The sequence below is a fragment of the Struthio camelus genome, chromosome 6, assembly GCF_040807025.1.
Source record: "Struthio camelus isolate bStrCam1 chromosome 6, bStrCam1.hap1, whole genome shotgun sequence".
NCBI lineage: Eukaryota > Metazoa > Chordata > Aves > Struthioniformes > Struthionidae > Struthio > Struthio camelus.
The window spans coordinates 1,617,680-1,640,023 of NC_090947.1; the positions used below are offsets into that span (position 1 = coordinate 1,617,680).

At 42.7% G+C, this 22,344-nt stretch overlaps 1 protein-coding gene across 1 annotated transcript in view; it reads left to right on the top strand.

The window, feature by feature from the left end:
* TRPM8 (transient receptor potential cation channel subfamily M member 8) overlaps positions 1-22,344 on the top strand; it is a 58,521-nt gene that overhangs the window by 33,635 nt on the left and 2,542 nt on the right. The window contains exons 16-24 of the mRNA XM_009681821.2: positions 88-304; positions 4,407-4,498; positions 5,534-5,675; positions 7,349-7,520; positions 8,060-8,237; positions 13,210-13,400; positions 16,396-16,495; positions 17,881-17,914; positions 20,634-20,720. Coding sequence (XP_009680116.2) covers positions 88-304; positions 4,407-4,498; positions 5,534-5,675; positions 7,349-7,520; positions 8,060-8,237; positions 13,210-13,400; positions 16,396-16,495; positions 17,881-17,914; positions 20,634-20,684 — 1,177 coding nt within the window. The 3' untranslated portion in view covers positions 20,685-20,720. The remainder of the gene's footprint in view (positions 1-87; positions 305-4,406; positions 4,499-5,533; positions 5,676-7,348; positions 7,521-8,059; positions 8,238-13,209; positions 13,401-16,395; positions 16,496-17,880; positions 17,915-20,633; positions 20,721-22,344) is intronic.

Below are 22,344 nucleotides of genomic sequence, written 5' to 3' on the forward strand. Positions count from 1 at the left end.
TTCTAACTTTCACTTTGACAAAGAGCACAAATGTTTCCAGGCATAAAAGCTATGTTTTGAGATCTTCTCCTACCTTTAATTCCCCAGGAAAAAGCCTGTGGAGAAGAGTAAGAAACTCTTGTTGTATTACGTGTCTTTCTTCACCTCCCCATTTGTGGTCTTCTCCTGGAATGTTATCTTCTACATTGCTTTCCTGCTGCTCTTCGCCTACGTCTTGCTCATGGATTTCCAGAAGGAGCCTACCATCCTGGAGATAATCCTTTATGTGCTGGTCTTCATCCTGCTTTGTGATGAAGTGAGACAAGTAGGCAGCGCTTGCAGACCAAAAATGTTTGATGCTAGATGCTAGAAAAGCCTTGGCTTCCCCGCCTTCCCATAGTTGCATAAGGTAGTGCAGGCTGCTTCTAAGTTACAGGGGAACTGCCTCCTGTGATATATGTTCAGGCAACTCAAGGAACAGTGGATTTTTTTCTGATGTTTAATTCCTACTATGCTACAATAGCTGCAGTATCTGTGGACCAAGAGGAATGTGTATTGATTTTTGAGGCTGTGTGAATAAGCTGATGCCACTAAGGATATTTCTCAGGACCGCTTGGCTCAGATTGCCAAAGCGATTGAGAATATAGAGGTTAAATTTAGCAGAAGCTGTATCTAGATGCATACTTCTAGATTAAATGGTTCCTGCTCCTTTCCCCCCATGCCTGCTTTTTGGACCAATGAGGCAGTGTCAGCATTTTTTTCTAATAATCTTTTAATCAAAAATAAGAGTTTTTGCTACTTTCATGTAGTCCCCTAAACCAGCTTTGGACTGCTTATACCACTTGTACTGGTATTATGTGGGAACAGCGTGCTGGACTGCCTCTACAGGCAACCTTCATCCCCCTAATTGATATACTTCTCACTTCATGTATAAGGGGACCGCCTTATTGAAGTAAGCCTGGTATTTGCTAAAAAGGAAATATTTTTCTAGAGTAGAAATAAGCCAGATGAGTCCTGGTTTCTTTCTCAGCATTGCTTTGGCCTTTCGTGAAAATATTGGCTTTCAGGCAAACCTGTCTCTGCCAGTCTGCGTTCAGAACAGCAGGGACTTGCATGTAGAGAGACTGGGGAAATTGGAAAAGAAATGGATGTATAGTTTCAGAGCAGTGCTGGTTTCTGATCATCCTGTGAAGAGTAAGTCTCAAAAAATGAATTTTTCTGGGTGATCTGCTGGATCAGGACACCCTGCTACAAAATTTCTTACACAACTGTCAGGATACCCTGCCATAGAATTTATTACATGAGCTCGAAAGACATTGCTGAGTCTTAGCGTTACTACGCTTAACTTGCTACGTGGTCTTTTAAAAATATTAGTAGTCAATGTGGTACCCTATTTAAGGCAACTTTACTTGCTAAGGAAAATGGGGGGAAAGTAAAAGTCTCTGTTGCAATGGAAACACTAATGAAGTGTTTGTTTCTGCTGATTTAGGTTCTGGTGTCTCTGGACCTGTCCTTGCACTTCCTGTGCGTACCCAGCAAAAACCCTGGGGAAAGCCTCAGAGATAGAAACCTTTTTCTCCTGCCAATGTCACTATTTCTTACTACCCTGAGTAGGTGGAGCAACTTCAGATACCAGTAATCCCGGTAGTGATTAGTAGCCAGACAGCACCAATCTGGCTGTGGCATTGGAGTCAGTTAAAATAGAGAACTTATTGAAGAAACCAAGTTATGGCTTATCTTTTAGCCAGTTCCCTGGCTTCAGAAATAGTTCACTAAGAAGCAGGAGGCAGAGAAGAGCCCCATTCCTGTAAGCTTCTCGGAGAAAGCCAGGGAGAAAACTTCCTGAGATGGATTTGGGAGTGCCTTGGTCTAACTCTACAGTCGAAATAGCACCTGTGCCCTTAATGTTTAGAGAAAGAGGGATGTTTCACACTTTGTTTTTGCATCAGATGAAAATAAGAGTAACGTTGCCTGGGGTCCCACTGTAGATGTTGCAGTCACATAACTGGTTTTGGGGAGAGGTCGTAACTCTGGTTAGGAAGTGGTGTGTTGTTCTGTGTAGGTGAAAGCTACTAGAAATTGCTCCAGATTTAAAGCAGGTTGTCTCACCAAGCGGGGGGGGGGGGCAACGTTTTGACATACTGCCTCAATCTCTATCTGAACCCCAAGTCACTGGTGCCTGTTTTCACTTCTGTCATAGCAATAGTAAAATTGGAGATGCCTTTTTTTTCCTGTTACCTTCTTAATCACACAGATGTAGCCTCCAGCCAGGTGAGGAGGTAGACTTGTGGGGTATACAGGAAAACCCCCTGTTTTCTTAAACAGAGAAAGAATATGGTCAGTACCTACCTGCAGGCTAACCCTTAACAGTGGGAAGTGCCTGATGTTGAAAGGACTGAACTGCACTTCAAATTTCAGTTGTTTACACATATCTGCATCTGTTTTCTCTCTGCTCCTGCACTAGACCAGAATGCATTTCTTCTCCATTGGTGCCCTTGATAAGAGGAATCAGGTGTAAACCTGCTGCATTTAATGCAATTGTAGTTCAGCGTTATGCTTATTGCTTTGTGAAAGACATTTGGACCCTATGTGTCCAGCTGTTTACAGAAAACACCCATTCAGTGTTATTTCTAGCTGCTTCACCTTACTGAAAGCAAGACAGTTTATTTAATTTAGGGAATTACTTATGATGTTGATGGTATCAGACATGCTGTACGCACTTAGTGCTCAACCTTTGGTGGGTTAAATAGTAAGAAAGGTATTTGTGGGTCCAAGATGCTGAAAGAGTACAAAAGAGTTGGGTAGTATCTTGAGCTTGACACCATGGTAGCTGCCAAATTCTAACCTGTCGCTCTTCAGTAATACTTCCCATTATGTGAAGAAACTGCAACCACAGTGCAAGTGGAATAGCAAATTAGGCTCTCTACTCATTTGGTTGCAGTTAGAAGAACTCCCTTCCCATTGTGTCTGTATGCTTCCCTTAAGTATTAAGAACATAATTACATTCCTTAGATCTTTCAGTTATTAGAGAGATTCATTGATCTGTACTCCACTGTTTCAGAATTATTAGAGCTTTGGTTATTTCAATGAAAGTTTAAAAGAAAACAAAACCCCACACGCCTGGTCGTAGCAACTCACAGCCTTGGGATAGGCAGAGAAAACCCGAAATTAAAATTTTCAACCACTAGGTGCCAGCATTCTGCTACCCAAGCAGTTCCTACTCTTCCAGGAATTGGGAAGTTGCAGGCGAGGTAGGCCGTAGCATTTTAAAGGCTTGTTGGACCTCCAATTATCTGTCACTGCATGAAATCATTTTCAGCAACTGAATGTGAAGCAGTGGTTTTGGGCTGGTCTTGCTATTTACAGGAGTCAGATCATTCCAAACATGAATAAAGTTGTGGGGTTAATGTAATGGGTTGACATTCAGCAGAGGCCTTGTGGTGGGATTTCTTACGATCAAGGACTTTGTTTCTCTGGGGTTGGTGGAGGTTTTTTTTTTTTTTTTTTTCCTGATAAAGTGACTTTTCATAATGAATCACTTCTGACCTGGATCCAGAAGTTGGTTCCTGTACATGCTTTGGATCTGGGGTGCACTACCTATAGTACAGTTTGGAGAATGGCTGATATTCTCATCAGCTTTGCAATTCAGAAACAGAGAGGCAGGTAATTAAAAGCATAAAATAAATCTGCACCTTTGACCAAGGGCATGTGCAGGAAGCCGTGGACAGATTACTGAATGAGCTGTGCCAAAAACACAGGCTAGAATACTTCAACTGCCCTGAAACAGTGACCCCACAGTGTTGCATCCCCTCTTAGGAGGCCAAAGCAAGACTCTCTTGACCTATTTGGCAGTTGTTCTGCTGGAGCATGCTATGATCTGCCCCAAAGTCCCCTGGCAGCATGTGATCTCTGTGCAGAGTAATCGCCGTTTGTCAGGTGTGTCCCTCATCTCCTCCAGGACACAAGCCTCCATATCATTGAGTTGTGTCAACAGTAAACCGTACTGTGCCCTCGTATTGGTGTCATCAATGTGCTTAATTGGTCCCAGTGCAAGAGCGTTAGTCTGGGACATCAGGACTGTAGGAGAAAAATTACTAACGAACTCTAAACATAGAAAATATTCACCCATAGTCGTCCTAGAAGTTAACAGTAGAAAATATGTTACCCAGCAATAGCACAAATTACTGCTATGTTAAAAATCCTCTCTTGGGAGAAATAGCAAGCAGTTTAAACTCTGGTATACCCACCGTATGTGTCAAAAGGTAATGGGCAAGGAGGCAATCCTAGCTATTGCAGTGGAGGGAATATTTACCTATGAGGAGCTCCAGTGGGAGACATGGGAGGGAAGAAGAAGTACTTGTGGATGGGCTCCCCAAGTCAGTGGCCAGTTTAGTGGTGGTTACTTTCTACTCTTTTTTCCTTTCCAGTGGTACATGAATGGCAGTAAGTATTTCTCAGATCTGTGGAATGTTATGGATACACTAGCAATCTTTTACTTCATAGCAGGGATTGTGTTCAGGTGAGTAGTATCTTTTTCTTGTGGTCATGGTACGGCTTTCTTTCCTTTCCAGATTTTGACTACAACCTTTAACTAGATTTCGGGAAATAATATGTTCATTAAACCTGGGGAGAAAACTCACTGTTTTTTGTGAAAGCCACAAATACTACCAAGCCCTGACTCTAAATCTTAACAATGTTTTCTCCTGTTGGGTTAATGGAAGTTGAGTCCATCTCTCGATTCTGAGGAAGCTTCCTTAAATTCAGATCTTCTTGGGCCAGCAGAAGAACAGCCTTTCTTAATACTTTGCATGAGCATTTTAACAAGGAGATGATTGAAATGGTATTAGATTTTATGACATTCCCTTCAAGGCTGGCTGTACAGAGCACATCAGACAGAGTTGCAGGGGATGGTAAGATGGATAACATCTCAGTCAGAAGTTCTTTGGGATTTCCCCTGTCTCCTGTTATTGACCGTTTAATAGGGAGGATACAAACTTTTTCAGCTTTAGTGTGCTGTATTTAAGGGAACTATAAATTCCACCTCTAATATTCTAACAGGATCCGATTAACTCATATAGGCTGGTTTATATGAATAGTGAGTTAACAAAGAAATGATGGAAATACATATTTACAGTATAATTGTTCAATTAACTGTAACTTAGTTCTTGTTGCCTTGGTGCAGCAAAGTGGTCATTGCACTGTGATATTTTTAGAGGGCTAGGGGAGTAGCTAAAGGTACAAGATTTCCTTGCGGTTAATAATGTAAGAAGGGGAGGGGAGACAAAGCAATGATTCAGGTAAGATAGGAAGTGCATAAACAAACTGCAGATTAACCAGTTTTATGACATGTCATCAGTTGGGAGTGGGAGCATGAGGGGATGGGGCCCTGAGTGACTGTGCCCCGTTTCCCAATTACTCGCTTTCTGCTCCTCACGGACTGTTTCAGTTTTGTGAGGGTTTTTTTTTTTTGTTTGGTAGGATTTTTTTTTGTCTTTTGCATGCTTTGCCCAGCGCTTCTCTTCACTTTCTTTTTTTTTTTTTTTCTCTCCACCAGGCTTCATTCATCCAATGAAAGTTCTTGGTATTCTGGGAGAGTAATTTTCTGTTTGGACTACATAGTTTTCACTCTGAGGCTGATCCATATTTTCACAGTTAGCAGGAATCTAGGACCCAAAATTATTATGCTGCAGAGGATGGTAAGACTCTGGCAGCCATTCAAGAGTGTCTAAATAAATGATGTGATGCCTTGTTTTTCCTCCAGAGTGAAATTCACCACTGTTCTGATGATGGCAGCAAGTTCTCTCCTTCTCTTGAATCTGCTAAACAAGATTAATTAAGATTTAAATAGGACCTAATTAAGAGCATAGCCTTTTTCTCTCTGTATGCATAGGGTTGAATTTCTCTTCTGAATGAAGACCAGACTGAAGAACAGGAAAGAAATGTGCTTCCCTGTAGCTTTTGTCTTAGGTCTTTCAAACATTTCAGCAGTATATTCAGTCACTCTTATCTGTTACTCGCATGAGCATTCCCTGAACAAGACAATGGCAATAAATGGTGTAGGAGAAGGATTTCTGTCTTCTATCACGTCCACCATGCAAATAACTAGAGAAGCTGGTACTGAGGAACCTCTTTATGGAGTAACCTGGCTGATTCTGTCCTTCACAGTGTGAGGGAATATTTCTTAGCAGACTTTGAAAGGATTAGGAAGAATCTAGAATTCCATATAATACAAGACAAGGTATGGCAAAATGCAGCTTGCTCTACATATGGGAATGGGGCGGGGGGGGGAAGTCTGTTCAAGGATCACTGAAGAGCTTGGAGAGCTGAGTACGTCCGGTTGAACTTACCCATGTCACCTGGGGCTCATCTTCAGTCCAGTAATGCCTCTGCATGCACACACACATAGACTGCAAAGAAAAGATTTGAAGTGCACTGAACACAGGGAGCGTTTGGGGAATGACACTGACACAGCAGGTGAGGTGAGTATCGTTGGGTGTCTTTGAGAAAAGTTTTCCCTTTCTTGCTTTTCCCTCCTCCCCGTTTCTGCAGTGGCTGGGTTGTCTGGGGTATACTCTGTGCCATAGCAAAGGGTTGACTCACGTGGAATTTTAAAAACAAGTGTGTGGCAACAGTGGGAGTATTAGCATGGACTGCAGCTTACCCGGAAAGCTTTTATTTTGCCTTGTACTACTGTTGCGAAGTGGAAATCTAGAAATTACCTGCTCCTAGAGTGCCTTAGGATGAGGAAGCAATAGCACAGGACATTTCTGTACATCTTTGTCGTTTGGTGTATTTCAAAAGGGACAAGGGGTTGGGTAGGTCTAACAGTAAAGCTGGTTGTGGTTGGTGGGAGGGCAGATCTCAGTGGAGGTGGATCTGCAACTAAAAAGGTCCAGCTAGGGTATTACCAGTCTTTGGTTACCTTTACGTTGTTAAGAACTGGAAATTCATGAAGCTCTTACCCAGAGCAACTGGAATATTGTTGCTGGTTTTAAGCCATCCAGGATGATATTTTCAGAAGTTGCAGCTGCTTTCGCATGACACTTAACTGCCAGGTCTGCAGCTATAGTTTTCACATGTGAATGGAGTCTATCTGATGCCAGTGGGATATCCTGTATTCTGAAATATGCCCTGTTATGGTAGCTTAAACATTTTTTTTGAAATTCTGTGAGGGAGAACGGTCGATGGTGTATGTGCTGGTGACCATAAATTAGTAGAGCAGTGATCTGAAAACTTGCACTAAAATGTTGCTGATCATGTTTTGGATGTTTGTTTTCCATCCTCATGTCAAATTAGGGAGAACAAAGCCATGCAGGGCTTGCAGCAGGAACAAAGTGCACTGATGTATTTGCTTGTTGTCCTTTTCCAGATGATAGACGTCTTCTTCTTCCTCTTCCTCTTTGCTGTGTGGATGGTGGCCTTTGGTGTGGCCAGGCAAGGCATCCTGAGGAAGAATGAGCACCGCTGGGAGTGGATATTTCGATCTGTCATCTACGAGCCCTACCTGGCTATGTTTGGCCAGTACCCCGATGATGTTGATGGTAGCTGTCTTATCTGGGAAGCTCTCCTGAGTGGGTGGGAGGCTTTGTCCTTTCAGTGGTTGTGCAGTCATGTGTTTGCATGGGACAGGAATTTCTTCAGCTATGGTGTTCAGGGGATCAGCAGCTGAATGGTGGTCTAGGCTAAGGCCTTTGAAATGGAGTCTATCAAAAGAAATCGGTTCCCCTGTATGTCTGAGACAGGAGAGTTGAATAGTTAGGAACTCTGTTGTAACCTGTCTCTCTGGATGCTCCTGAGAGCCAGCCTTGCTCCCCCTTCTCACAGCTGAGAGAGCTCTCCATGTCTGAGGCAATAGCATCTGTCCCAGTCTGGTTTGTCTGCTCCAAACTTTTTGACCCCTTCCCTCCAAGTAGCAACAAGGCAAGGTTTCATCCCTGATAGGGAAGGGTGGAAGGAGGAGATAACACGTATTGTGTTTAATTGCCATACCTGAGGCAGAAAGACTGGGGAGGGCTCACTGTTTGCTGTCTTATCTCTCTCTCTCTCTCTCTCTCTCTCTCTCTTTCTCCCTCTCTCTGAGGTACCACATACAACTTTGACCGCTGCACCTTTTCTGGGAATGAGTCCAAGCCCTTGTGTGTGGAGCTGGATGCCAACAACCAACCCCGCTTCCCAGAGTGGATTACCATTCCCCTTGTGTGCATTTACATGCTCTCAACTAACATCCTCCTCGTGAACCTGCTGGTGGCCATGTTTGGGTTTGTAATGAAGGAGCAATCATCTGCTTGTGGTCTCTGTATAAATATCTGAGGAAGGGAACTGAGTCTTGGAAACATACAGGAAGCCAGGCCTTGGACTCTACCTGTGTACTTTGCAGAGGATTTGCTGGGAGTAGGCTGGACAGGGCTCCCAGCTCAAAAGTGACCTCTGAAGTTGAGTGGTGTGGGAAAGTGAACAAAGGCAAGATTATTCAGTATTTCTTATAGCAATCTGATCAAAACTGGCCCAATGTCCTGGGGAGGGATTGCTGCCTGTCCTTTTACTACTTCTGTAAGCATCCTCTGCACACTGTTATCAGAGGACATTGAAATAAATGGGGTTTGCCTCACAAGGTTTGGTCATCTTTGCATGGTAAGCCTGGAGCCTTTGTGTTGGGGATGAAAAGCATATTTTGAAGATTTTGGTTTTATGACAGGAAAAAATGAATTTCCCATAAGCTGTGAGTTTGGAACCCTGTTCCATTCCAGTTTACCTGATGAGATATTTTACAGACTTAATTATTTTTAAAAATGTAAACAATTAAACACCTCTTGGCCATTACCACCTGCAGTGCTACAGTTGTACAAATATGGACAATATGATGCATGAAAAACCTCTGATACCTAGAAAGCGAGAAAGCTGTGATCACAGAATGTACCTTTCAGAACCCTTTACCTGGGGCAGCTTCAGGGGAAGAGCTGTCAGCTGGACCCTGCTAAGACAGAATTGTTGGTATAATTGATATTTCTAACAGGTCTGTGGTTTCGTGTTGCAAGGGCTCATGATATATATAAAGGGCAGTGTTTGGGGAAATCCTTCTTCCCTATTCCTTTACCTGGTCCTGGGGCAGGAAGGGTTTCCTAACCATAGGTACTGCACCAGAGGATCTTACCGTGAGATTAGATGACAAGTGAATAGAGGCTTCATTTGTATTGATGAACACAACACAGCAGATCTAGCAGGAAGGATTTTTCCTTTCCCAGTGTCCCACAGGTGTCCTTGTGTTTACTGTTCCTGCTCTATGGAAATCTCTGCTTTGTGTGCTAGTGATAACACTGTGACATCTTCAGGTTCTTCCCAAATATTAGGCGAACTAGAGGAACTTGTTAGACTGAAAGGTGTTCTGCATTTTACGTTTAAGGCGTTAGTCAGATTGACAATGAGGACTGATTCCTTACAACCAAGTATTAATGAAATGATACTGCAGAGGGAGCCGGTTGTTTTATGTAACCCTTAGCCACAAGTCCAAGTAATACACTTAGCTTTAAAAAGTGCACAACTGTCTAATAGTTGACTCTCTGCAGACATCTTTTAGACCCATGCTTCTTGACCTGGGCTGGCTCCATGGTCACAGAGTTTGAGGGCAGTAATGAACCAGTTCAGACCTTTCTAGGACAGGAAACTGACTGACATGAGAAGGAATCTTCCCAAGTGATAAAGGTGAAATGCATAAACTTGAAATGCTTGCAATTTGCAGCTTCCCTTGTATTCTAACCAGTGCAGCAAACAGCCCTCAAGGTGCCTTACAGGTCAGATGAGGGTTTAGCAGTACGGCTCTCTTAGGCTCAGATGTGAGCAGTAGTTCAACTGGCTCTCCTTGGCTGTCTGTCTTCATTGTGCTCCTCCCCAGTATTATGTCCTTTGGTTGCCAGATTTTTTTCCCTGCTTTCTGCTTTTTTGGCATTCTCCTATCAGCTGATTTTATTTTTTCTCAGCCAAATAGACTTTTCTGTTTTTTATTTTTTTATTTATTCCCATGCATTTTTAATAGTCCTTTTCTGGACTATATTATTGATGGAATTATTACAGAATTATTATCACTGTACTTTCTAATGCAGTACAGTGACCACTGGAATACATACACACAGTGAGCGTGAGACTTGAAAGTTTTGCTCGTTCTGCAGCGTCAGGCTCGTTTATAGCCTTTGCATCACGCCTGCCAAAGAGAGGATTTTCTTCCTTCCACTTTGAAGAAAACGCTTGGGTCAGCCATGCTCCAGTATGCAGTTCAACATGCTCTCTGGCTGCAAAATAAATGGAAAGTAGACATGTGCAAGCCATCTGCTTATAGACACAGCCATAGATGATAAATGTTTAGCTATATGATATTGGCTGCTAATTCCAGGCCCAGGAGCAGTAATCCTGGAAGGTCACCGACCACGTGCTTGCAAGGCAAAGTAAAACAAATTCGCGTTACACATCGAGTCAGAGGACATACATGACTCATTTACTTTCTGTTGCCTTCGTCTAAGAACACATGTATGCACAAGTAACTTGGGAATACTTCTACACTACTGTCATGTAAATGCCTGCAAAACGCTTTTAGAGATGCTAGTTACTTTAGGAAGAATGCACACACTGAGTAAGAAGCCTCTATCCTCTTGGCAAAGTTCTGCATGATTGTGGTTCAGTTTCAGTGCTTGGAGGTGTTCTCCATGTCTCTGCTGGGCTTTGTCCAAACCCTGTGGTTCACACAAGGGGTGATGTCTGGGTCAGTGCTTTATTAAGCGTGAGTTTCTGCACCACTGACCTTGCTGTTGGACTGAAAGGAGTTATTACCGCAGTCTTTTTATGACAGTATGGTTTTATTAACCAGAACTGCTGCATGGTCATGATGGGTATTGAGGCTTTGGTGTGTTACTGCTCTGTTGAACTTTCTATTTATTGTTCTGACTTACACCACAGGCAGTGGACCACATAAAAGGACTTTGTCTTGAAAAATGCCATCACCTCTGTTTGTACACGGTAACTAATCTGTGGATCTACCAGTCAGGAGATCTGTTCCAGCATCTTGTGAAGTGTTAGACAGCCCATGCAGATGAATCAGACATCTGAAATGTGCTGCTGGTAGCTGCTGACCTTATCACATGTCCTTTGAGTATTGGTTTGTGAAATAAAAATGGTGATGGTCATGATCACCTAATATGTTGACTGTATTCAGACTAGCAACACCAAACCAGAGCTGATCCTTAGGGAAGTGTTTCGTGAGCTTCTTCCACAAATCTTTGGTGTTTATACTGCAAGCTTTTACACAGAGGTGAGTTAAATAAGGAAAGTCCCTCACATCTGATGTGGCACAGGTGGTTCAGCAGAGTGAGGCTGTGGTCCATGCTATGCCGTGATGTGTTTAGGTTAGTATATGCTTGGCAGGACTCGGGGGTGGAATGGGAGAAGGGAAGTGGCAGGGAGGAGGCATGAGGGATGCAGCTTGCTGGAGGAACGTCTGCTGCTGCTTTCCTGGCGTGCTTCGCAGTGGGCTATTCCGAGGCTTTCTGAGTTCCTCGGTCAGAAGAAGAGATTTCTTGAGGTCCACTACAATTCTTTTTGTGTTTTGATGTTACCCTCACTGTGACAGGCTTGGCAGGAATTGGCTTTGGCAACAGGTGTATTTAGAGGAGCTGCTGAGGAGTTTTGGTTTGCCTGAGGAAGATCTCCCTTCCAAATGCCAGTGTAGATTTTCCTGGCTAGTCTGAGATCAGATTCATTGGTGTGATAATTTGAGAACCCCTCAGCTCTGGGATCAGCCTTCCCCTCTGCTATGAACATTTCCTTTCATGCTGACCTGGGCTCCAAAGTCGGTCAGAAATGTGAGTTTTGGCAAGGTGGTTAGAATGGGTGCCAGGAAAGACTGCTGGAACATATCTATCTATTATACCTGTGTTTTCTTAACCTGCACAGGACCTTGGAACAGAAGATAGCGCTTAAGCTCCCTAGGAAGGGTGAAAGCAATTCACGTTAATAAAGGAAAATATAGCAGCAAGCCAGGTCTAACCCAGAAGCTTTTGATATTTGTTGGAACGTTCACTTATTTTAACAGCACCTAGTGGTACAGTTACGCCAGTAAAAACCTACTTTTTGCCAGTCAGCTTATTTTGTGGAAGGACCTGGTGTGAATTCTCTAATGACACTCTCAGAGCTTTGCTTAGGTGCATTTTGGCGATAGACTGAACAAATTAAAGAAGCAGCAGTGTTGAATTGTACTGAACTCAAGAGGGCCTGTGGGCAAACAGGAACCTAAGATGGTTTTCCTTGATGCGTTTAGAAGTGTGTGGTGTGCATCTGTGATGGCTTCTCCTAAGACCAGCGTGTGTATAGTATTTGCCAGTCTTTAACAATGCTGGTGACTATTAGACACTAGTCCAAAAATCAGTCTCTCTATGTTGTTAAAATTAACACATGGTAATTATAACAGAGAATCTTATTTCTTCTTTGCGTCTAGCATGCGTCAACTGAAAAGAATGAATATTAGTTTACATTTTACGTACTTCAGATACTTTTGAAATTAAGGATTGCATCTTCTACAAATGATAGATTATAATTTCCAAGAGAATACTTGTACGTGAAGGTCTTGGGTTATCCTCCTCCAAGGGTCCCATCAGGATCTCAACGTAGACATTTTGAAAATCTCCATCTACCCTTTAATGACAGCAGTGAAAGGTCAGACAGTCTGCAAGCTGTTTCCTTTTGTGGCTTCTGCTTTGCTGAGTTTGTACAGTGTTCAGTACAGTAGGTTTGATGCATGACTGGAGCTCTCTTAATACCTCTACTAAAAATCTCAGGAGTTTTCCATTTTTTTGTAAATGGTCTATTTTTAGTAAGTTATCTGGTGAATTAATGAGACGCAGTATTTTGCAAAGAAGCATCCTGTTCTCATGTGTCTATACTGGAAGAAAATTGCCTAGGGCTAAGGTAGTGAAAGTATGTGGAGTATTTTCTCCCTGTTCCTCTTTTTCAGTTTATTTGCAACTTCAAGGGTTTTTTCTGCTGTCTTAATTCCTTCCATCTGCAGGATGCTCTCTAGAAAGGAAGATAAACTCAGTAACCTCCTAGCCAGTAAAAATGACCAGCTCCAGGCTGACTTTACAAAAACATTCTCTGGTGTAACAAACAGTAAGGCCATGTTACTTGGCTCTGATGGAGTTCTTTGGTGAATAACTAACGACATACATATTTTCTTTCTTTTTCTGTTAGCTACACTGTTGGATCAGTGCAAGAGAACAATGACCAAGTGTGGAAGTTCCAGCGTTACTTCTTGGTCCAAGAATATTGCAGTCGCTTGACTATCCCCTTCCCTTTTGTCATCTTTGCCTACATCTTCATGGTGATGAGGAAGTTTTTTAAATGCTGCTGTAAGAATGAAAGCAAAGAGCCATCTATTTGTTGTGAGTAGGATTATTTCTTATTGCCTAAGAGTCGGCTCTGTGACAAGTGCGTTGCAACTCTTCCATGGCATGCTGTACTCAAACCAGGCAGTTAGTGTTTCGGGGGGAAATTTTCAAGGGCAACGTAGATCCTGGAGGAAGTAGTTGTTGTGGAAATGAGGAGCAGCTCATTCATTTTTTCCAGCAACACTGTCGTTTTGCATGTGATGGAGGTCTTTCTGATGAGACTGACATCAAAGTCCTGGCTGCTTTTCAGGCATAATCTTCCTTTAGTACTCAAAGTCGCGCTCTCTCTGGGGTATGGGGAATTATACTGCTAACTTCTTTCGTTAAGCTTCCAACTGAGCACTGAAAAAAATGTTTCTTTTGTTGTGGGATTTTTGTCTGTGGGGTTTTTTTGGGGGGGGTTGTTGTTTTTTGTTTTTTTTTTTTAACTTCTCTGCTCCAAATAGCTCTGATTTTGCTCTGGTTAGGCAGATTTTGTGTGTTACCATGAGATCTGCTGCTCTTGAGTAATGTGCAGAATCATCCAGTGCTTTCTTTGTCCAAGCAATTTCAAAGCGCAGTTGGCTCGTGTGTGTAAATGACTTGTCTTAAAATTAATCCTGCCTGTTTAGAGGTGCCTGTGCTGCTTTCTATCTTTGAAAGCTTTTTGCATTAGACCACCTCTGCTGCAAGTTATCTAAACATACAGAGCATGTAAGATCAAGGATTTCTTGTCACTTGGGAACAGTGCAGGAGGGATGCACTACCCATTCAGATGCTGATGAGAACTGAAATGGGATGTTTTGCGCTTTTCATGCAGACGATGAAGATGACTTTCAGCTGCTGTGGGTTTTGGATGAATTTATTCAGTGCTCTCTGCTTGCTGCTGTACCTTCTGGAATTGTGTTGCTTTTCTCCTTCGTTTATAGTCTTCCAGCTAATGAAGCTCACTGCTGCTAGGGCAGCCTGGTAGAGTGTAAACTTCTTTAGAGGCTCTTCTGATTGAAAGAGAAAGCAGAGAGTCTTCTGGCCCTCTGGGCACAGCCAAATAAGCAAACTGTGTCAGGAAACGATCCTTCAAAATGCAGGACTGGCTGAGTCAGTCCCATAGCTATTTCCGCTTTATTTACTCTGTCGGAGGACACAGATATGAATTGTTTTAACATGTTCCCCCCACCCCCAGAATGGAGCATCTTCTCCGGATTTGTCTTTTGTTGCTGCTGTTGTTGAAGTGCCATTCATAGCAGATGAGAGAGGATAAGTTAACTGACAGACTTGTTCCTATCTATCAGCGACCTGACTGTTGCCCTGCAGCACAGACTGGATGTGTTATTAGTTTAGGAGAAAGATGCTTGCTTTGGGGTATAAAATGTCTTAGCACTGACAAAATTATCTTGTCTTTCCGAAGCAGTGTTTGATTTCCTTGTTGGGCAGATACTCTAATTGCAGATATTTCTCCTCAAGTGGTGCACAGTGAGCTTGTTCTGGAAGCAAATGAAAGAATTAAAGCCAGAATATCATCGCAGCTGTGCTGATGAGGAGAACTGAGAACTGCATGGAGGAAGCAGCACTAATATATTGACTATTGCAAAATCTTAGCAAATGGTCTGATTGGGATTTGGATGCTTAAAAGCCTGTGGGTGTCTGGGCTAAGAAGTGAGGCTATGTGAGGTTAGAAGACCACTGGGTGGTGGAATCAGGGCTTAAATCGGATGTCAGCCATGGACCTGCTTCTGTCTCAGGAACGGATATTTGATATTTGCAGAGTGAAGACAGAAAATCCAGACTTGGAGCCTCCTCACATACACCCCCTCCTCCAGCCATTCTACCTCTAGCAAAAAAAATGCTTTTGTGAAAGATTTCCCCAAGTGAAATGTGTGTGTATGTGTGTAGGGGAAGCACAATTCAGAGCCTCCATTCTCAAACAGCCTTTGATTATTGACATGCTCTGTGATGCAAGGAGTGATGTTTCTGTCCCGTGACAGCAAGAGCCATGTGCCATTTGAAATGGAAAGTTATCAAACCCAAAGGAAGTGCTGGAGAACTTTTCTGCCCTTTTGGTGTTATTCCTCATCAGGCTGCCTCAGTTCCATTCCTGCTTTTATAGCTTTTAAGCTAAAGCTGGCTCTGACAGTGGTGTGACAGCCGTGTGCCTGCGCACCTCTGTGATTTAAGCAATTGCCTCTGGAGCCAGACCTCTTTAGTGAGCAGCAGTTGGTCTGGAGGTGACAACAGGTATGACAGTCTGAAACTGATATGCAGAGCTTGTGCTGACTTCTGTGGGGGGGGGATTGTAGCTCACTGCTTTTTTTTTTTTTTTTTTCCTCAAAACGCATGTGGTTTGTGCTGTTCTATTAGAACAGGATAAAATGCAGAAGTGTTTTCCTGGAGGACTTTGATGCCTCAAAGTATGTCTTGCTCTGTGTCACTCCTTAATTTACAGCATCAACAGGAGATGCTTTCTAGAGAAGAAAATGCTTTGAAATGTTTAGTTCAATGATAAGTCATACAGTGTGGTTCTTAATAGATGTTACTCTTAATGACCCAAAATGTGATAATGTCGAAAAAATGAGTATAAATGCAAAATTCAAAATCCACTTTGGGCTTTTCTGGAGTGTTTTATGTCTGTATGTCTATGGAAATGCCTGCCATTTTACAAGGCACATTAATCACAATTCAGGAAATTCTAGAGAGTGTGTTTTGGATTTGGGAGGAGGGTGTTTTTGTTTTGTGTGGTGTGTGTGCATTTTCTTTTATTTGGGGTGGGGGGGGGAATTGTTTTGTTTTTACCAGTTCTGGCTGCCAAGAGTAAAATGTATCCGTGTCTTATTTCTATTAGAGCAATGTTACAGCTGTGAAGTAGGGCTGCGAACGCTTTGTAAGCAGAGAATGGAATCATTAGGCTCTGTGAATGGAAGCACTAACTTTTCACATCTCAGCAACGGAGAGAGAAATTAGGTTAATACAATGTGTTGTTTTTTTTCTTTTTTTTCCAATATACATTTCCCAGGCTTAAAAAATGAGGACAATGAAACTCTGTCATGGGAAGCTGTCATGAAAGAAAATTACCTTGTCAAAGTCAATACCAAAGCAAACGATTCGTCAGAAGAGTATGTCTGCCCTTTTTTGTCTTTACTTGCTTAACCTTCTGTCAAGTATTTTTAATAAAATCAAGTTTTCAGCAGCTCTGAATGTTCATAAACTAATGAGCGTTTAAATAAACGTCACCCTAAACCTGCCCATTTTGTTTTGAATTGAATGATTGTTTTTATCAGCTGCTGTAGCATGGCTTCAGAAATAGTTCATTGGGCTGGTAAGATGTTAATGACAATATTGTGGGATTATCATGGCGTATTATACACGCAGTATCTAGGTAGATGTGTTGAGCACACTTGTTCCAAAACATCTATCATAATATTTCTCAGATAATTTCATCTTTCTGTATTTGAGTTTTTCTATTGTACAGTTTGAGCAGAAAATGCTGTATTCCTATAGTACTTTGAGATCTCATGCTGGAAAGCCAGCTCTATGTGAGAGCTACGTAGTTTGTAAAATTATACAATTAGAGAATACTTAAAATGTGGTCTGAAATATCAAGGATTCCCATAGCATCAATGTATATGGAAATCTCTACTTAGCATGAGCAGGAGGGACTTCTGGGGATGGGGAAACCGCTATTGGGAGTGACTGAATTGGAGGATTTAGCAACTTGGACTACTTTTCTTCACCTGTTAGAATATAACACTTTGGTTATTTCTGGGGTCTGTCCCAATGTTTTCGGAATAATAGTTTAAAAGTAAAGAGAAATATTAAAGAGAGCTAGAAAACAGCAGTAATAACCTGCCTAATGTTTGATGTGTATGATGGTATAATTTTGTAGCTAGCTTTCAACAGCTTCAGAATTTCCTTAAATCAAATGTAGTGAGAGAACTGATAAGACTGAATGGGAAGGACCGGACTCTTCTAGGGTGTCCCTCTGTCCCTGCTGTGGTCATTGCTGTCTTTAAGTGTTTTTGTGAAGACCACCTAGAGACACTCAACATTAAATAATAAGCTGAACAAATAAATGAATAAATAAGAGTTTTATTCTGGAAGCCAAAGGATTTTGACAAGGAAAATGGAAAAGGGAAGCACTAACAGTAATTTGTAAGTTAGCTTTTTGTATTTGTAATAAAACAAAATCAAACCACTCACAGACATGCCTTCTTGGAAAAATGAGATCATGATGTTTGGAGCAGGGACATCTGCAGTCTTATGTGCTTTGTAAGGGACCTCTGACTACTTGCAAAGAGGACAAGCTGCTGAGAATGAGAACTTCACACTCTGCAGGTGCCTTAGCACCACTCTTTAGCATATCTAGTCCTCATCTTTTACCAATTTCAGATAGGATTCTCTAAGGTGGTTCTGTGTAGTTTTGCAAAGGGAGGGTGGTCAGCCGTAGCTTCTCTAATGCATGGACTCAATCCTCTCTTCTGTGTTTTCTTTCTATTTTCAGGATGGTGCATCGATTTAGACAACTGGATGCAAAGGTATTTGTGTTTTGACTGCTCTAGGGGATGTGCCTCTGTCTGGGAAAGATGGTAGTGGTGCACACAGAAACCGAGCATCACTGGGAGCTGTTTGCAGCAGTTACCGTCATCAAGACCCCATTTTCATGGGACTTATTTTAATATGTCGCTTTGCAACTTTGATTCTCAGTGTAGCTTCATATTGTGCTGGAAAATGAAGTAGAAGACGCTTGCTAAGCATTGTAGAAGTGTTTCTCAGTATTCTTTGGGTGGCGTAGAAGTAAAAATAACTTCTATCATATAAAACTGCAGTATTCTGCTGTGTAATGGACCCATGAAAGGCTGGGGGGAAGGGGAGGTATTGCACAGTCAGAGTATACCCTTCTCAAATTTATCTTGTGTCAAAGTTTAACCTCTAGTGCTAAAGGCATATGATCGTTAATTCTATATTTCGTGTTCAAGCTCTGCTTATAAAAAGTAGCAACAGTCCAGATGTATTGTGGCAACCCTGGTTGTGCTTTTGATAGCACAGAAACCACCTGCTAGATAAACAGAGAAAGCTCCTTTTATGTTGCAGGGTGGGAAGACTTTTAATTACAAAAATTCTGTGGCTAATTCACTCTTCTGTATCATAGAGATATCCTGTGTTGTATCTGTATAAAGCTACTAACCCACTAGACCGTCATGCAAATCCTACTTTTTATGACTGTAATACTGAAAAGACCTCGATGTATATTATATTTGAGAGCTTGACTGATTATGTATTTGGACTCCGAAGTGGGGAGTTGCAGTAGCATGAATGGATGGTTACATGCTTTTTAGGACAGGCCAGGAAGGCAAGGAGGGGGAGTCACCCTTTACGTGAGAGAGCAACTAGAATGTGTTGAGCTCGGCCTCGGGGTGGATGAGGAGCAAATTGCGAGCTTATGGGCAAGGCTTAAAGGGCAGGCTAGCATGGGTGACACGGTTGCGGGGGTTTACTACAGGCCACCTGATCAGGAAGAGGAAGTCAATGAGGCCTTCTACAGACAGCTGGAAGTAGGCTCACCATTACAGGCCCCGGTTCTCATGGGGGACTTCAACCACCCTGACAGCTGCTGGGAAAGACAGCACAGCTAGGCACAATTGAGGAGGCTCCAGCAGAACATTCGTGATAACTTCTTGACCCAGGTGGTGGAGACGCCAACAAGGAGAGGTGCGCTGCTGGACCTTGTACTAACAAACAAAGAAGGTCTGACTGGAGATGTGAAGGTTGAGGGCAGCCTTGGCTGCAGTGACCATGAGATGGTGGAGCTCAGGATCCTGCGAGGAGGAAGCAGGGCAATAAGTAGGATCACAACCCTGGACTTCAGGAGAGTTAACTTTGGCCTCTTCAGGGACCTACTTAATATTCAAGCATCACTTCCTCCAGGCTCAAGACAGAGACATCCCTCTGAGTGAGAAGTCCAGCAAAGTGGGCAGGAGACCTGCCTGGATGAGCAGGGAACTCCTGACAAAATTCCAGCAGAAGAAGGAAGTGTACAGACTGTGGAAAAGGGGGACAGGCCACTTGGGAGGAATATAGGGATGTTGTCAGAGTATGCAGGGATGCAACAAGGAAGGCTAAGGCCCATTTGGAATTAAATCTGGCAAGGGATGTCAAGGACAACAAGAAGGGGTTCTTCAAATACATCAGTAGCAAAAGGAAGACTAGGGAAAATGTGGGCCTGCTGCTGAATGGAGTGGGTGCCCTGATGACGAAGGATACAGAGAAGGCAGAGTTACTGAATGTATCTCTAGGAGGCTACAAAGGAGGGCTACAAAGATGATGAGGGGCCTGGAGCATCTCTGCTGTGAAGAAAGGCTGAGGGAGCTGGGCCTGTTCAGCCTGGAGAAGAGAAGACTGAGGAGGGGATCTGATCAATGTGTACAAGTATCTGAAGGACAAGAGGATGGGGCCGTGCCCAGTGACAGGACAAGAAGCAACAGGCACAAACGGAACCACAGGAAGTTCCATCTGAACATGAGGAAAAACTTCTTCCCTGTGAGGGTGACAGAGCACTGGAACAGGTTGCCCAGAGAGGTGGTGGAGTCTCCTTCTCTGAAGATAGTCAAAAGGTGCCTGGACGCGATCCTGGGCAACGTGCTCTAGAGGACCCTGCTGGAGCAGGGTGAGGGGACTCGATGATCTCCAGAGGTCCCTTCCAACCTTGGCCGTTCTGCAATTCTGTGAAGGAGGGAAAGGACATAGAATATAGTTTGTAGCTTGCAGCTGTCATGATGCTTGCTTGTTAACTCTGTGAAATATGTATGCATCAGGACTCACTGCATTAATTGCATTGCTGGAAGCTGTAATTGGGGGTGTCCTTTCAAATATTGTCATGTCTGGGATAATATTTGGTGAGGCACTTAACTAGTTGTATTTATTATTCAGATCGCTTTCCTGTGAAAAGCGGTATTAATACTGCTTCATTTGCCTCCACAATATGATTACTGAATACAAATAGCAGTTAGTTATTGCTTCCTGACTAACCTGACTGGTATTCACAGGGTAGCTAGGAAAGCAGAGTTCGTATTAAGGCAGTTGTCAGTATGCCAGTTGTTGCTGATGTTGTATAGATGCTTTAGGGTATTTTAAGGTTCTTACTGTTGCTTGCTTGTTTTTTTTCTCCCTTTCCCCACATTCCACAATGCAATCATCTGTTGGAATAACTTAAATTGACTTTATATATGTATAAAACTTCTTTTTTATACTTTTAAGCTCTGTGATTTGAAAGGCCTCCTGAAAGAGATTGCTGGCAAAATCAAATGAATGCAACCGAAATCCAAGAGCAGCTACCTGAGCAGGGTAAGCCCTCTTTAAATCCATTCTGTGACCTGAATGAGTTTTCAGCATTTGCAGTGCTAAATTGGTATGTCACTGGAAGAAAAGTTAGTGTTAGTTATTGATGCTTGTATTGACATTGTCTAATATCAGGAGAGAAATATAAGAACTAAATTTTCTCCCTTACATGTGTGTGGTGCCCCCCCCAGTGCAGTTTTCCAGCTGATATATTTTAATAATTCTTGCTAGGGCTTAAAATATCTTATTTTGCTCCCTTGCCTTTGAAAACGTGCAAATGACCCAGAGTTATTTTAGCTGTCTTTGTGCTGGAGGCCCTCTGGAAAATTCGGAGCTGCTGTGCTGGATCCATTATAGTTGGTTCATTTTAGCTCTGAATACCATAAAAACTGAATAGAAAATACAGACTTAAGGGTAAGAGTAAGTTTTATCTTCTCACTGTCAAGATGGGGTGTTATGGCAGATCACTATAGCCATCCTGTGTCATCTAGGATAAACTGTAGAGCGAAGAGTGGACCCCAGATCTCCTGAGCTGCAGTCCAGTGTCTGGTCATAAGCCACATTTACCTTTTCATCAAGGTCTGTGGAGCAATTGGTCTAGAGTGATGATCTCTAATGGAAAGTGAAAGCCAAGCATAATATTGATGTATGCAGTGAATTCTTATCTTTAAAGACATCAGGATAAGAAGGGTGGCTGTTGAGAATGAAGGATTATGTGGTAGGATTTAATCAGCCTGAACCTTAGAGCCTGGCTCCCTCTCTCTTAGAGAATATTTTCTGTCTGCAAGACAGCTTCTACCTGTGCCAAATGTTCCCAGTTCAATTGTTTCACCCTCTTTCAGGAGATGATTTCATATCCACTGAGGTCAAGTTCAGTTAGACTGACTTCCAACCCCCTAATAAAATCTACATGGATTACTAGTTACTGGGCATTTTCTTGGTTGCAGTAAACGCCGAATCACCTAGAGGGCAGGCCACAGAACTGCAGAATAACTGGGGTTGGAGGGGACCTCTGGAGGTCATCTAGTTCAACCCCTGCTCAAAGCAGGGCCAGCTTTGCAGTTTGGCTGAAAAATAGATGGCAATTCAGTAAGAACAAATGCAAATGTTACAGTTACTAGGGAATCACTACCTATGCACGAACAAAATAGGGGAAGTCTTATGAGGCAGCAGTTCTGCAGAGAAGTATCTGGGGATTATAGCCCCTCTGAAATGGAATATAAATAGCTCATGTTTTGTTACCTGAGAGATGTATAAAGTAATCCTCCTTATAGCCTGAATCCTCAGTTGGATACAGCATCCAGTGTTAACACTAAGCTTCAGGAAAGATGTGGAGTGGTTGAAGAGTGCTCAGAATAGTGACAAGAGCAACTGGAAGTCTTGAAAATAATTTATAGAAAGAAGCGAATGAATTACAGTTAGCCTGGGAAAGAAGAAATGAGGAAAGCCACGGTCTTCAGACAGGCCATAGAAGGGATGGGAGGACAGAAATGGTCGCTGGAGGCCCTCTCCAGCTCTCTGTTCATGGTGGAGCTTGCAGAAATGACCTCTTGTTTTACTCTGCATTATACATCAATCAGTGTCTTGAAAAGATGGTGTCCCTTTCCAGTGTATGCCTGGTAAATTGTCT